This window comes from Narcine bancroftii, chromosome 5, assembly GCF_036971445.1.
Source record: "Narcine bancroftii isolate sNarBan1 chromosome 5, sNarBan1.hap1, whole genome shotgun sequence".
Lineage (NCBI taxonomy): Eukaryota > Metazoa > Chordata > Chondrichthyes > Torpediniformes > Narcinidae > Narcine > Narcine bancroftii.
The window spans coordinates 113785512-113797783 of record NC_091473.1 but is presented as its reverse complement, the minus strand read 5'-3'; the positions used below and the strand labels follow the sequence as shown (position 1 = coordinate 113797783).

Genomic DNA, 12272 nt, shown 5'->3' with positions numbered 1-12272 from the left:
TTCAAAAATGTATTAGAGGTGGCCCGCCCTGCAGCGAGAGCTGATGCTGTTTTTTGGTAATGTCACCCCCACCATCCTCCCCTTTCATTGCACATCCTTCCCCATTGTAACACGAGAAATTGTAACATGAGAAGTCTGTCGATGTCATGAGCCGGCAAGCCAGTTGGAAGGCTCCCCGCACAACCAGTCACTTCTCCCACCTGTCGAGCGCCTGTGATTTCCTGTCAGCGCAACGGGCATGGCAGGCTGCGCACGGCCCCCGGACAGCGCGAGCCCCGCGCGACTGGCACCGGATGGCCCTTCCACAGCGCGAGCACACTTCTCCCAGTCGCCACGGCCTTCAGCCCTTGCACCCGCGAGGATCCCAGGGACGGCTGGTTCGGCCCTGCACGTGAAGAAAGAGATGGTGGCTGTCCGGAAAGGCTGATCGGCAGCGTGCTGGGCCTGAGTGGGTGGGTAAGCAGGGGTGGGAAGAGGGTGTAGGTGAGGAGTAATGGGCAGGGGAAGTTATGGTGGTGTGAGGGGCAGTTAGAGGGAGGGATGAGTAGAAGGAGGGGTGGATAGGGAAGAGGTAAAAGGGGAGGGGCAGAGCGAGTAGGGGAGGGGTGATTAGAGGGTGAGAGACGGGTAGAGGGAGGAACAGGTTGAGGGGAGAGGCAGTAGAGGGGCGTGTATAGGATGGGGTGGGTAGAGGCAGAGCGAGTGGGGTGAGGGGTGAGTAGAGGTTGGGTAAAGGACTGGTCAGGTAGAGGGATGGTGGGTCAAGGGTGAATAGAGGCCTAGAGCCTGAGGAGTGAGCATGAAATGCTGAGTCCTGATGCAGGCCAAAATGGACACAGCCTGTGAATGCTGACTACATCTCCACAGGGACCAAATATGTTTCCCTCAGGTCAAGCAAAGGGTGAACTTGAGCTACCTACTCCTGACCTGTAACATTATCCTCCTAAAGTTATATCCTAAAGTTTAACATTACATATGTTGAAAGAAGAGAAAACATGCAGATGTTTTTGAAAATTTTCAATAAATATTTAGTTTGGCCCTCGACTTAGTCCAAGTTTTTAATTTTGGCCCTCTGTGGATTTGAGTTTGACACCCCTGACTTGGATGATATCCTGACTGCCAGCTACTCGCACCAAGAGCATTTGATGCACCTGTGCCAACTCTGCTGCCGGAATACGGCCTGAACATCAACCCCGGGAAGTGCCAGTTCGGACTGACGGCCATCGATTTCCTTGGGCACCGCATTGACCGGCATGAAGCGGTTCCCTTGCCGGCGCAAGTTGAGGCCATATGCCAGTTTGCCAGGCCCAGTACATTCAATGGCCTACAGGAGTTTGTGGGCATGATCAACTTTTACAACTGATTCCTACCGTCATTGGCCCAAATCATGCAATGCCTGTTCAGCCTGATGTTCAGCAAGTCCAAGGAAGTCACCTGGGACATGGAATCAGCAGCAGCTTTTGAGCAAGCCAAGGACGCCCTTGCAAATGCCATTCATAGGAACATAGGAAGTAGGAACAGGAGTAGGCCAAAAATGGCCCATCGAGCCTGCTCCGCCATTCAATACGATCATGGCTGATCTAATTTATGACCTAACTTCACCTACCTGTCTTCTCCCCATATCCCCTAATTCCTCTATCATGTAAAAATTTATCTAATCAAATTTTAAATATGTTTAAAGAAGCAGCCTTAACCACTTCCCTGGATTGAGAATTCCAAACATTCACTACTCTCTGGGAAAAACTATTTTTCCTCATCTCTGTCCTAAATCTACTCCCCCAAATCTTGAGACTTTGTCCTCTCATTTTACTTTCCCCTGCCAGCTCAAAAAACCTTCCTACATCTACCCTATCCATACCCTTCATAATCCTATATGTTTCTATAAGATCTCCTCTCATCTGAACTCGAGCGAATACAATCCTAGATGATTTAATCTTTCATCATAAGTCAACCCCTTCATCCCAGGGATCAACCTAGTAAACCTCCTCTGGACCGTCTCCAAAGCCAGTATATCCTTCCTCAAATATGGAGACCAGAACTGGACACAGTACTCCAGGTGCGGTACCTTATACAGTTGCAACATTACCTCCCTACTCCTGAATTTAATTCCTCTAGCGATGAAGGCCAACATTCCATTTGCCTTCTTAATAACCTGCTACACCTGCAACCTAACTTTTTGCGATTCATGCACAAGCACTCCCAAGTCCCTTTGCGCAACAGCATGCTGTAGTTTTTCACCCTTTAAATAATATTCAGCTTTTTTATTTTTCTTGCCAAAGTGAATTACCTCACACTTACTAACATTGTACTCCATCTGCCAGACATTTCCCATTCATCCATCTTAACTAATATCCCTCTGCAGACTCTCCACATCCTCATTACAATTTGCTCTTCCACTCAATTTGGTGTCATCCGCAAACTTGGCTACAGCACATTTTGTCCCCTCCTCCAAGTCATCAATGTAAATGATGAACAGTTGTGGGCCTAGCACCAACCCCTGCGGCACCCCACTTACCACTCTCTGCCAACCTGAAAAACTCCCATTTATCCCGACTCTCTGCCTCCATGCCAATAGACTTTCCCGGACTCCACTTTCCTGTAACTTACTGATAAGTCTCTTGTGCAGCACCTTATCAAACGCTTTCTGGAAATCCAAATATACAACATCAACCTGTTCCCCTCTATCCACCGCACCCATTATATCCTTAAAGAATCCTAACAAGTTTGTCAAACAAGATCTTCCCTTTCTAAAACCATGCTGCATCTGTCTGATTGAACCCTTACGTTCCAAAAGTTTCACTATTTCATCTTTAATGACGGCTTCAAGCATTTTTCCAACTACAGACGTCAAGCTAATTGGCCGATAATTTCCAGTCTTCTGCCTACATCCCTTCTTAAAAAGTGGCGTGACATTTGCTGTCTTCCAGTCTGCTGGGACCTGTCCAGAATTCAAGGAATTTTGATATATAACCACCAATGCATCAACTATAACTTCTGCCATTTCCTTCAGAACCCTTGGATGCATATCATCAGGACCAGGTGATTTGTCTGGCTTTAGTCCCATTAGTTTCTCCATCACTACTTCCTTTGTAACAACTATTTTATCAAGGCCCTCCCCAACATTCGCATCCTTAACTCCGCACATGGGCATGCTGGATGTGTCTTCCACTGTGAAAACTGACACAAAATATTTGTTCAATGCCTCGGCCATTTCCTCATTTTTTGCTACCAGTTTTCCTTTCTCATCCTCTAAGGGTCCTATGTTAACTCTGACCAACCTCTTCCGTTTTATATATTTATAACATTTTTTGCTTTCTGTTTTTATATTTTGTGCCAATTTACTTTCGTAATCCTTTTTCCCATTTCTTATTACCTGCTTTGTAACCCCTTGTTGTCTCGTAAAGTTATCCCAATCTTCCAGTTTCCCACTGCTCTTTGCAGCTTTGTACACCTGCGCCTTCAATTTTATACTCTCCTTTATTTCCTTTGTTAACCATGGTTGATTTTTCCCTCCCTTGCTGCCCTTTTTCTTGACCGGAAGATATTTTTGTTGAGCATTACAAAATATTTCTTTGAAAATCTTCCACTGTTCCTCAACTGTTTCATCAATTAGCCTGTGCTCCCCTTCCACTCTGTCCAATTCCTTCCTCATCCTATGGTAGTCACCCCTGTTTAAGCATAATATATTAGTTTTAGATCTAACCATTTCCCCTTCCATCTGAATGAGAAATTCAATCATACTATGATCACTATTTCCCAGATTGTCTCTGACTATTAAATCATTTACTCTACCTATCTCATTGCACAACACTAGATCCAGGAGAGCTGCTCAAGAAAGCTATCGCGGATGCATTCTATACAGTCCTCTTCCAGACTCCCATGACCAACTTGATTTTCCCAATCTATGTGGAAGTTAAAGTCCCCCATGACTACTGCTGTATCATTATTACATGCCTCACTTATCTCTATTTATTTCCTGTGCCACTAAACTATTGTTATTTGGTGGGCGATAGATAACACCCACCAATAATTTTTTCCCTTTGTTATTCTTTATCTCTACCCAAATGGACTCAACATTATGCTCTTTAGATCTTATATCATTCCTCACTACTGCCTGGAGCTCATCTTTGATTAAGAGTGCAACTCCACCTCCCTTACCATCCTGTCTATCTCTTTGCACCACCTGATACCCTTGAGAGTTTAATTCCCATTTATGGTCACCTTGTAGCCATGTTTCCGTGATGGCTACCAAATCATAGGCATGGGTACCGATTTGCGCCTCAAGTTCACTAACCTTATTTCTAATACTGCGGGCATTCAGATAAAGTGCCCTTATGCTCTTTGTCCTTTTAATATCTAGTGACTTCTGTAACCTTTTCTTTTGATTTTTCTGCCCACTATTTTTCTTTGTAATTTTGTTAACACTATCATTGACCCGAAAACTCACGGCACCATCTGATTTTTTTTACTTTCTCCTCCCAACATTACTTTTCCTATTTTACTTTTCCTGGCCATTACTTTATCTTCCCTACCCTTTTCCCTATCATTCTGGTTCCCATACCCCTGCCAAATTAGTTTAAACCTTGCCCCACTGAAATGGATTTAGGTGCAACCCATCCTTGTAAAGATCATGCCTTCCCCAAAAGAGATACCAATGATCCAAGAAGCCAAATCCTTGCCCTGTACACCAGCCCCTCAGTCACACGTTCATTTTCCTTATCCTTACATTCTTTTCATCACTTGCATTTGGAACAGGTAGTAATCCCGAGATCACCACCCTAGCATTCCTGTCTTTCAGCTTTCATCCCAGCTCACTGTAATCCCTTTTCATTACCTCCTTCCTTTTCTTGTCAATGTCGTTTGTACCCACATATACCAAGACATCAGGCTGAGTTCTCCTGATACACCTGCGGGTGGATGTGCCCACAGCCCTCATGGTTGACACTTTCAACTCAGCAGTCAGTGGCGTGCTGGAACAACTAATTGAAGGTCAATGGAAACTGCTTGCATTCTTCATTCGGCACCTGCGACCCTCAGACCTGAAATACAGTGCCTTCGACAGGGAGCTGCTAGCCAACTATCTCGCCATACAGCATTTTCAGTATTTCTTGGAGGAGCGGGAGTTCACAGTCTTCACAGACCAAACTCCTCACCTTTGCATTCACCAAAGTGTTTGATCCATGTTCACCATCAGCAAAGCTACCTGTCATACATTTCGGTGTATATCACAACCGTCAAAATCACATCCAGAAAAAATATTGTGGGCAATGCACTGTCTTGCTTCTCCATCCACTCGGTGCGCTCCCTGTCCTCGGGTTTGGACCACACAGCGTTTACCGAGGCACAGCAGCTAGATGAAGAAATGCCAACCTACCGTACCACAATCTTGGGCCTGCAACTTGACGATATCCCCGTCAGCCTAACAGGCAGCAAGCTCCTCTGTGATGTGTCTACCGGCCAACTCCAGCCCATTGTTCGAGCCACTTGGAAGGTTACGTTTTGAACGCATTACATGGTTTGGTCCACCCATTCATTCGGCAGCCATCCAACTGGTGGTGGACAGATTTATTTGGCCCAGTCTACACAAGCAGGTTGGGCACTGGGCCAGGACATCCTTACACTGCCAGACCTTAAAAGTCCAGAGGCACATGAAGTCCCATCTTCAACCCTTCCAGCCGATGCTCAAGATGTTTGAGCATGTCCATGTGGACATCATTGGTCCGCTGCCGGTCTCCCAGGGGCAAGGTACCAGTTCACTATGATCGAAAAATTCACCAGGTGGCCAGAAGCCATACCCCTCGCCGACATGTCCACGGAGTCCTGCGCCAGATTCCTCACAGCAGGCTGGGTTGCACATTTTGGCCTGCCTGCCATTGTTGCCTCAGACGGTGGGGGGGTGGTAGTTATAGTTCACGTTGGCGCTGGCACAGCTACTTGGGATCCAGATAAACCACACCATGGCCTGGAACGTGAAGTTGGCTCTGAGGCCAAGATTTGGTAAACAAGCTTCTATGGGTGCTTTTCAGTATCCATGTGGCTCCCATGTCGTTGGCGCAGTTGGTATATGCCACCCCACTGACGGTTCCAGAGAAGTTTGTACCAGTGGCCCGTGGCACAAGTAACACCCATGGCAGTGCTCACAAGATTCCAAGAGAAGGTAGGAACTCTAGCTCCTGTCCCAACCTTGAGTCACAGCCCGACACCTTCCTCAAGGACTACATTTTCATTCGCAGGGGCATGCACCGGACTCCATTGCAGTGTCCGTACAAGGGCCCATACAAGGTGGTGCGTCAGAACAGAACTACATGTGTCCTCGACGTGATCAACCGTGAGGAGACCTTCACCATTTACCACCTCGACCTGGAACACTGTGAGTGTGCCACCCCCACGCTGACAAGGTCGGCCACCCAAAAGGACTAACAAGCTGTTGGCCGTGGACTCCACACCTCCAAACACCGGTTCTGGAGTTGGGGGGGGAAGGGTCATGTGGCGGCTTGCCCATGCAAAAGGTGAACCGGTTTACGGAGTCGTGGGCAAGTCCATGACAGATCTGACTACAAGATCTCTGGGTGTGGGGCAAGCCCACAGCCTGGCGGCTGACATCAGTTCCATCCCGAAGGTTGTGGGGGCTGTTGGGAGAGGGTTCCTAAGCATGTGGCCTTTGAATCAGTAAAGCAGTTGGTTCAACTCACCTTTGACTCTTCGTGGTTTATCACTCAGTGTTTGGCTAACGTCTCTCTCACACACACACACACACACACACACACACACACACACACACACACACACACACACACACACACACACACACACACACACACACACACACACACACACACACACACACACACACACACACACACACACAGCTAGTAAGCCGCTTAATCGAAAGGAACACACTGAGTCGTGCAGAGTTATGGAGTCACTGCTTTACTGGTTTCAAATCGTTCACTTAAAAAGGCCCATCCAGACCCAAAGTCCTTAGTGCCTCAGCGGGGGTGGAAGCTATGTCAACTTCCAGGCTGTGGCTTTGCCCCACTCTGAGCGTCTCTGCTATACTTTGATATTGTATATTTATGGAAAAAAATAAAATATTTAAAAATTAACATTTTTTTGTTATTACTACATTAAAATTATAAAAAGTGTTATATCAAAACCCGCACTGTTCAAAACCGTGTTAAACAAGGTGTCCCTGTGCATATAAATATATCTTTTTAAAATTTTGAATATAAGTGAAAATTAACTCTGTTAGATGTAATTATATGTCTATCTACAGAATATTATTGAGTCTTACCAGTTTAAATTCAAGTACACTGCAGATGGACCAAAGCTGGATATTTTAAGGTACAGTAGCTTTGTTCCTTCCTTTGATTTGATTTGACTCTCAAGGGACTATGAGCCTGGTTTGTGCAAATTGTCCTCACAACTTAGCTCTGGTACCATTCCAGTGAATCTTCACTGCACCCACTTCAAGGCTAATCTATACTTGAAATGCTGTGCTCCAAATTAAAGACCATTTTCTCACCAGTTCAATGGTGTCGTAGGAACCAAGTTCCTTTATTTGACTACCATCAGCACTGTGCACACCTCACCCAGAAAGTAGCAGGCAGATTTAAGAATCTAGGTGGAGCCAGTTTTCGAGGCATAGATCTAAGCTTTCTCACAGTACTCACACCCAAAATGTGTACCTTAAAACCTGCTAAGTGTTCTGAGATAGATTATAGCATGCTTAAGTAAAAAATACAGTATAAATACCAGATCTGTATGCTTAAATGAAGGAATTCATGACTTGCCAGGAAAGGCCAAAAATGTAATAGAACAGTGGGATGTTTTCTTTTCTTTCTTTGGCTTGGCTTCGCGGACGAAGATTTATGGAGGGGGTAAAAGTCCACGTCAGCTGCAGGCTCGTTTGTGGCTGACAAGTCCGATGTGGGACAGGCAGACACGGTTGCACCGGCTGCAGGGGAAAATTGGTTGGTTGGGGTTGGGTGTTGGGTTTTTCCTCCTTTGCCTTTTGTCAGTGAGGTGGGATCTGCGGTCTTCTTCAAAGGAGGTTGCTGCCTGCCAAACTGTGAGGCGCCAAGATGCACGGTTTGAGGCAATATCAGCCCACTGGCGGTGGTCAATGTGGCAGGCACCAAGAGATTTCTTTAGGCAGTCCTTGTACCTTTTCTTTGGTGCACCTCTGTCACGGTGGCCAGTGGAGAGCTCGCCATATAACACGATCTTGGGAAGGCGATGGTCCTCCATTCTGGAGACGTGGGATGTTTGAATTCATAGCAAGTAATAGTTTTTGGACACTTTTTTTCTGACACAAAAAGTCAACTGCCCTGTTCAAGAACAAGGAAAATGTCAAAGGTAGAAAGAAATTCATCAATGTAATTAAATTTGTACAGCAAAAACAATTCTATTGGAACAGAAGTAAGTTTTCAAGATACGAAGAAAGCTTCCATACTTCTCATCCGTAAGCTATTTGTCTTGATGCAAAGCCTGGAAATTCTTCCTAATGATGTATCTCTGACAATGAAACTCTTCTATTATGATGAAGGTAAATTCACTTTTCAGCTTGCGTTCATTTGTATAAGCAACTGCATTCCAGTTTAAAGATTTTTGACAATGCTTTGTTTAACTCTTTTTTGCTCACATCACGTGCTACTTATGCCACTTGCAAATCAAGAAACATGTTCATGTCATTTTGTGCAAATCAGAACGGAAGGAAATACCTAGCCCATTAAACCATGTCAGGAGCCAAAAAAAAAGTTAATATTACAAATGGATAACGCTGGCTGGTTCTGATGCATACAGAGAAATTTGAAATTTGTTGAATTTAATATTGAAGCTGGAACATACCCTGAAGGTAGATGAGGTTTTGTTCCTTTACCTCATTAGAACAGTGCAGGAAACACTGTTAGTTAATGTGGGAGTGAGATGGAAAATTAAAATGACAACTAGAAGCTCAGTATTGCCCTGCAGGCTGAATGTAGTTGTTTAACAAGTGGTCATCTCATCAGAGTTTGGTTTGTCCAACATAAGGAGGAACCACATTGTGAATATCAAATACAGGACACAGCACACTGGAAGAAATGCAAGTGATTTGTTAAAGTCAATTCACTTTTAAAGGTTAAGGACAATTGTTAAACGTTAAAGATGCTGATCTTTTTAGATTAGGGTATCTGCCTCAAGATTTTTTAAAGAGATTGACCATTCTACATCAACACCAGCATTCATTGTAGATTACTCATTTCTCTTGTTAAAGTAGAAGTACTGAGTACTGAGGAGGGGGATAGTCAGACTAAGGAAGGCAGAGGTGTAGAGTCAGCCTCTGTAGCCCAGAAAGGTAGGGATAGGAGGAAAAGGGCGCTAGTTATAGGGGATTTGATGGTCAGGGGGACTGATAGAGGTTTTTGTGGACACGTTAAAGAAAACCGGATGGTGGTTTGCCTCCCTCGTGCCAGGGTTTGGATGTAACTATGCGTGTCCAGAACATCCTGGAGGGTAAAGAGCCTGAGGTTGTACATGTTGGTACCAGTGACGTTAGAAGGAAGGAGGAAGTGGTCCTGCAGAATAAATATAGGGAGTTAGGTAGGGAGCTTAGAAGAAGGACCACTAACGGTGTAATCTCTGGCTTGCTTCCTGTGCCAAGTGATAATGAGGGCAGGAATAGAATCAGGTGGAGGTTAAATATGTGGCTAAAGGGGTGAAGTAAGAGACAGGGATTCAAGTTCATGGACCACTGGGACCTTTTTTGGGGAAGATAGGTTACATCTGAATCCCAGAGGGACCAGTCTCCTGGTGGGGGCATTTGCTAGGGCTGCCAAGGGAGCTTTAAACTAGTATGGTTGGGGACAGGGGGTTCAAGTAAGGGAGGACAGCAGGGAGAGGGTTTGTAGGCAAAGGAAAAAGGCATTTTCACATAATTTGGGGGTGGAACGGCAGGAAATAATGAATAGATCCTTTAATGACAATTGCGAGAACAGTAGAGTGGGTGAGTCCTGGAGCAAATATTCCCACAGCATTATTGGATAGAGAGTTCCAGGATGTGGATCCAGTGACAATACATTTCTTACACAATGGGAAATTTACAGGTGTGGCTTTTCTGTGCACCTGCTGCCTTGTTTGTTGTGAAGGTTGAGGATTTGGAAAGTGCTATTGGATTTTATGCATTCTGCTTTCTGCTTGCATAAGATTAAGCAAGTGAATGATAGGGTGATGGATAGGTTGCCTGTTAAGTGCACTACTTTGTCATGAGCCGCTTTCAGGTGCTCAGATGCAGATAATGCGCCAGCAGGTGGGGGGGAGGGGAGTACAGCTGGAGCGTTCAGGTGGCCGCAGAGAAGACGCCTTTCTGTCACCTGATCGTGCCAGCTGAAGGAGAGCCGCGTCCGAGCGAACACCGGCTCCTGTGGACTGTGGCTATAGTCCCACTGCTGCTTTCAGGTGCAACGGGGGATTCTCGGAGCCAGAGATTATACCTACAGGAGGAGGGTTAGGTAAGTGCTCCTCCTGGCCGGGTACTCCACTTTCAGGTGCCACCCGACAGCTGCATTGGAGTACAATAGGCGACTTTACATCAGGGTATTTCGGCCACCTGAAAGTGCCTATGGATTGTGTTGTACTTCAAGTGTTATTGGAGCTATTTGCATTCAGTGAAGTGGAAAGTAGTTCATCACATTCCTATATTCTTTGTAGATAGTGGAAATGCTTGTGAGTGCAGACTTGAATCACTCACCAGAGATAGTTAGCATCTAACCTCTAGTTTTATTTTTTATATCGTCCAGTTATGTTTCTGGTCATTGAGGACCCTATTTTCCTATCAAGGATGATAGTTGTGAGGACTCAGTGATTGTAATGTCCTTGAATGTCAAAAGTACATTGATATATTGTCTCTTTTTGGAGATTATCATTTGTGACTTGTAGCTGATGAATGTTAGTTGCCACTTATCACCCCATATCTGAATATTGCTGCATAGAAGCATCGGCTGCTTCATTTTCAAGGAGTTGTAAATTCAATGAGACAATTAGACAATTACAGAAACCTTTAAAATATGAAATCGTGGTAATAAGATGTGACGATGCATTGTTACTTTAAAAGAGAGATGTACATGTAATAGTGACCACAAAATAGTGTTTTTGAACAAAGAATGTGTGATGTATTTTTGGTTGCTTTCAGAAAGAAAGGGATAAGGAGATGAATATGCTGGTGAAACAACTACAGTGAGAGTATATTGATGTCTAGAATTGAATTATTTTGGTCACTCACCTCTGGGGACTTCAGTAGTAAAACCGAATACCACAGAGGACAATCCAATAATAACTTTTAACGTTTAATCACTATAATTCAATGGTTCAGCTCTCCTCAGTGTACACAGCTCAGACAGTTATGTGATGTTATGGTTCAGCTCTCCTCAGTGTACACAGCTCAGACAGTTATGTGATGTTATGGTTCAGCTCTCCTCAGTGTACACAGCTCAGACAGTTATGTGATGTTATGGTTCAGCTCTCCTCAGTGTACACAGCTCAGACAGTTATGTGATGTTATGGTTCAGCTCTCCTCAGTGTACACAGCTCAGACAGTTATGTGATATCATGGTTCAGCTCTCCTCAGTGTACACAGCTCAGACAGTTATGTGATATTATGGTTCAGCTCTCCTCAGTGTACACAGCTCAGACAGTTATGTGATATTTACTTACTGATTACCTTGTGTATTTTTAGCAGTAAATATTTTTTATTTTATATTTCTTGAACAATTCTTCCATTTTCCTCTAAACTCCAGCCTATTTCTGAAGATTATTCCTAATTTTTGTTCTGTTCTAATCAAATATTTTCCAGGCAGTTTATAAACAATTTCCATTTCAGATGTGATTTCCTGATTCATATATTTTTAAATGACAGTGACTCCTCCTGACTATCAGCCACCAGGGTTTAAAAAAGGAGAGTGTGATGCTCTGTGGTTTGAAGGGACCCCAGTCCATTTTAAAGTTGGTGATGTGCCCACTGCATTTCACATGATGAAAGTGCGGGTCACTGCAGAGAAAGAGACAATGGAACAGCTCGAGAAAGAGAACATGCTAAATGAGGAAAATGAGACTTCACAACAGAGGATGGAGGAAGTCAAATCCACTATAAGTGTAAGTTCCTATGCTAAATATTATTTAGGAATAATAAATGTCTGTAAAACAGTGAGCTCTACTAGAAACAAATATAAGAAAGATAGAAATTTCATAAAATTCTGTTGATTCAGAGTAGAAAAGACTTGGGAATATTTATGATG

The 12272-nt window shown here is 44.4% G+C and overlaps 1 protein-coding gene across 5 annotated transcripts in view; it reads left to right on the top strand.

The window, feature by feature from the left end:
- The window catches only part of LOC138763886 (HORMA domain-containing protein 1-like), a 74614-nt gene that overhangs the window by 45022 nt on the left and 17320 nt on the right, over positions 1 to 12272 (top strand). For all 5 annotated transcript variants that reach the window (XM_069938818.1, XM_069938815.1, XM_069938816.1 and 2 more), the window contains exons 8-10: positions 7277 to 7344; positions 8397 to 8548; positions 11894 to 12129. In XM_069938818.1, coding sequence (XP_069794919.1) covers positions 7277 to 7344; positions 8397 to 8548; positions 11894 to 12129 — 456 coding nt within the window. The remainder of the gene's footprint in view (positions 1 to 7276; positions 7345 to 8396; positions 8549 to 11893; positions 12130 to 12272) is intronic.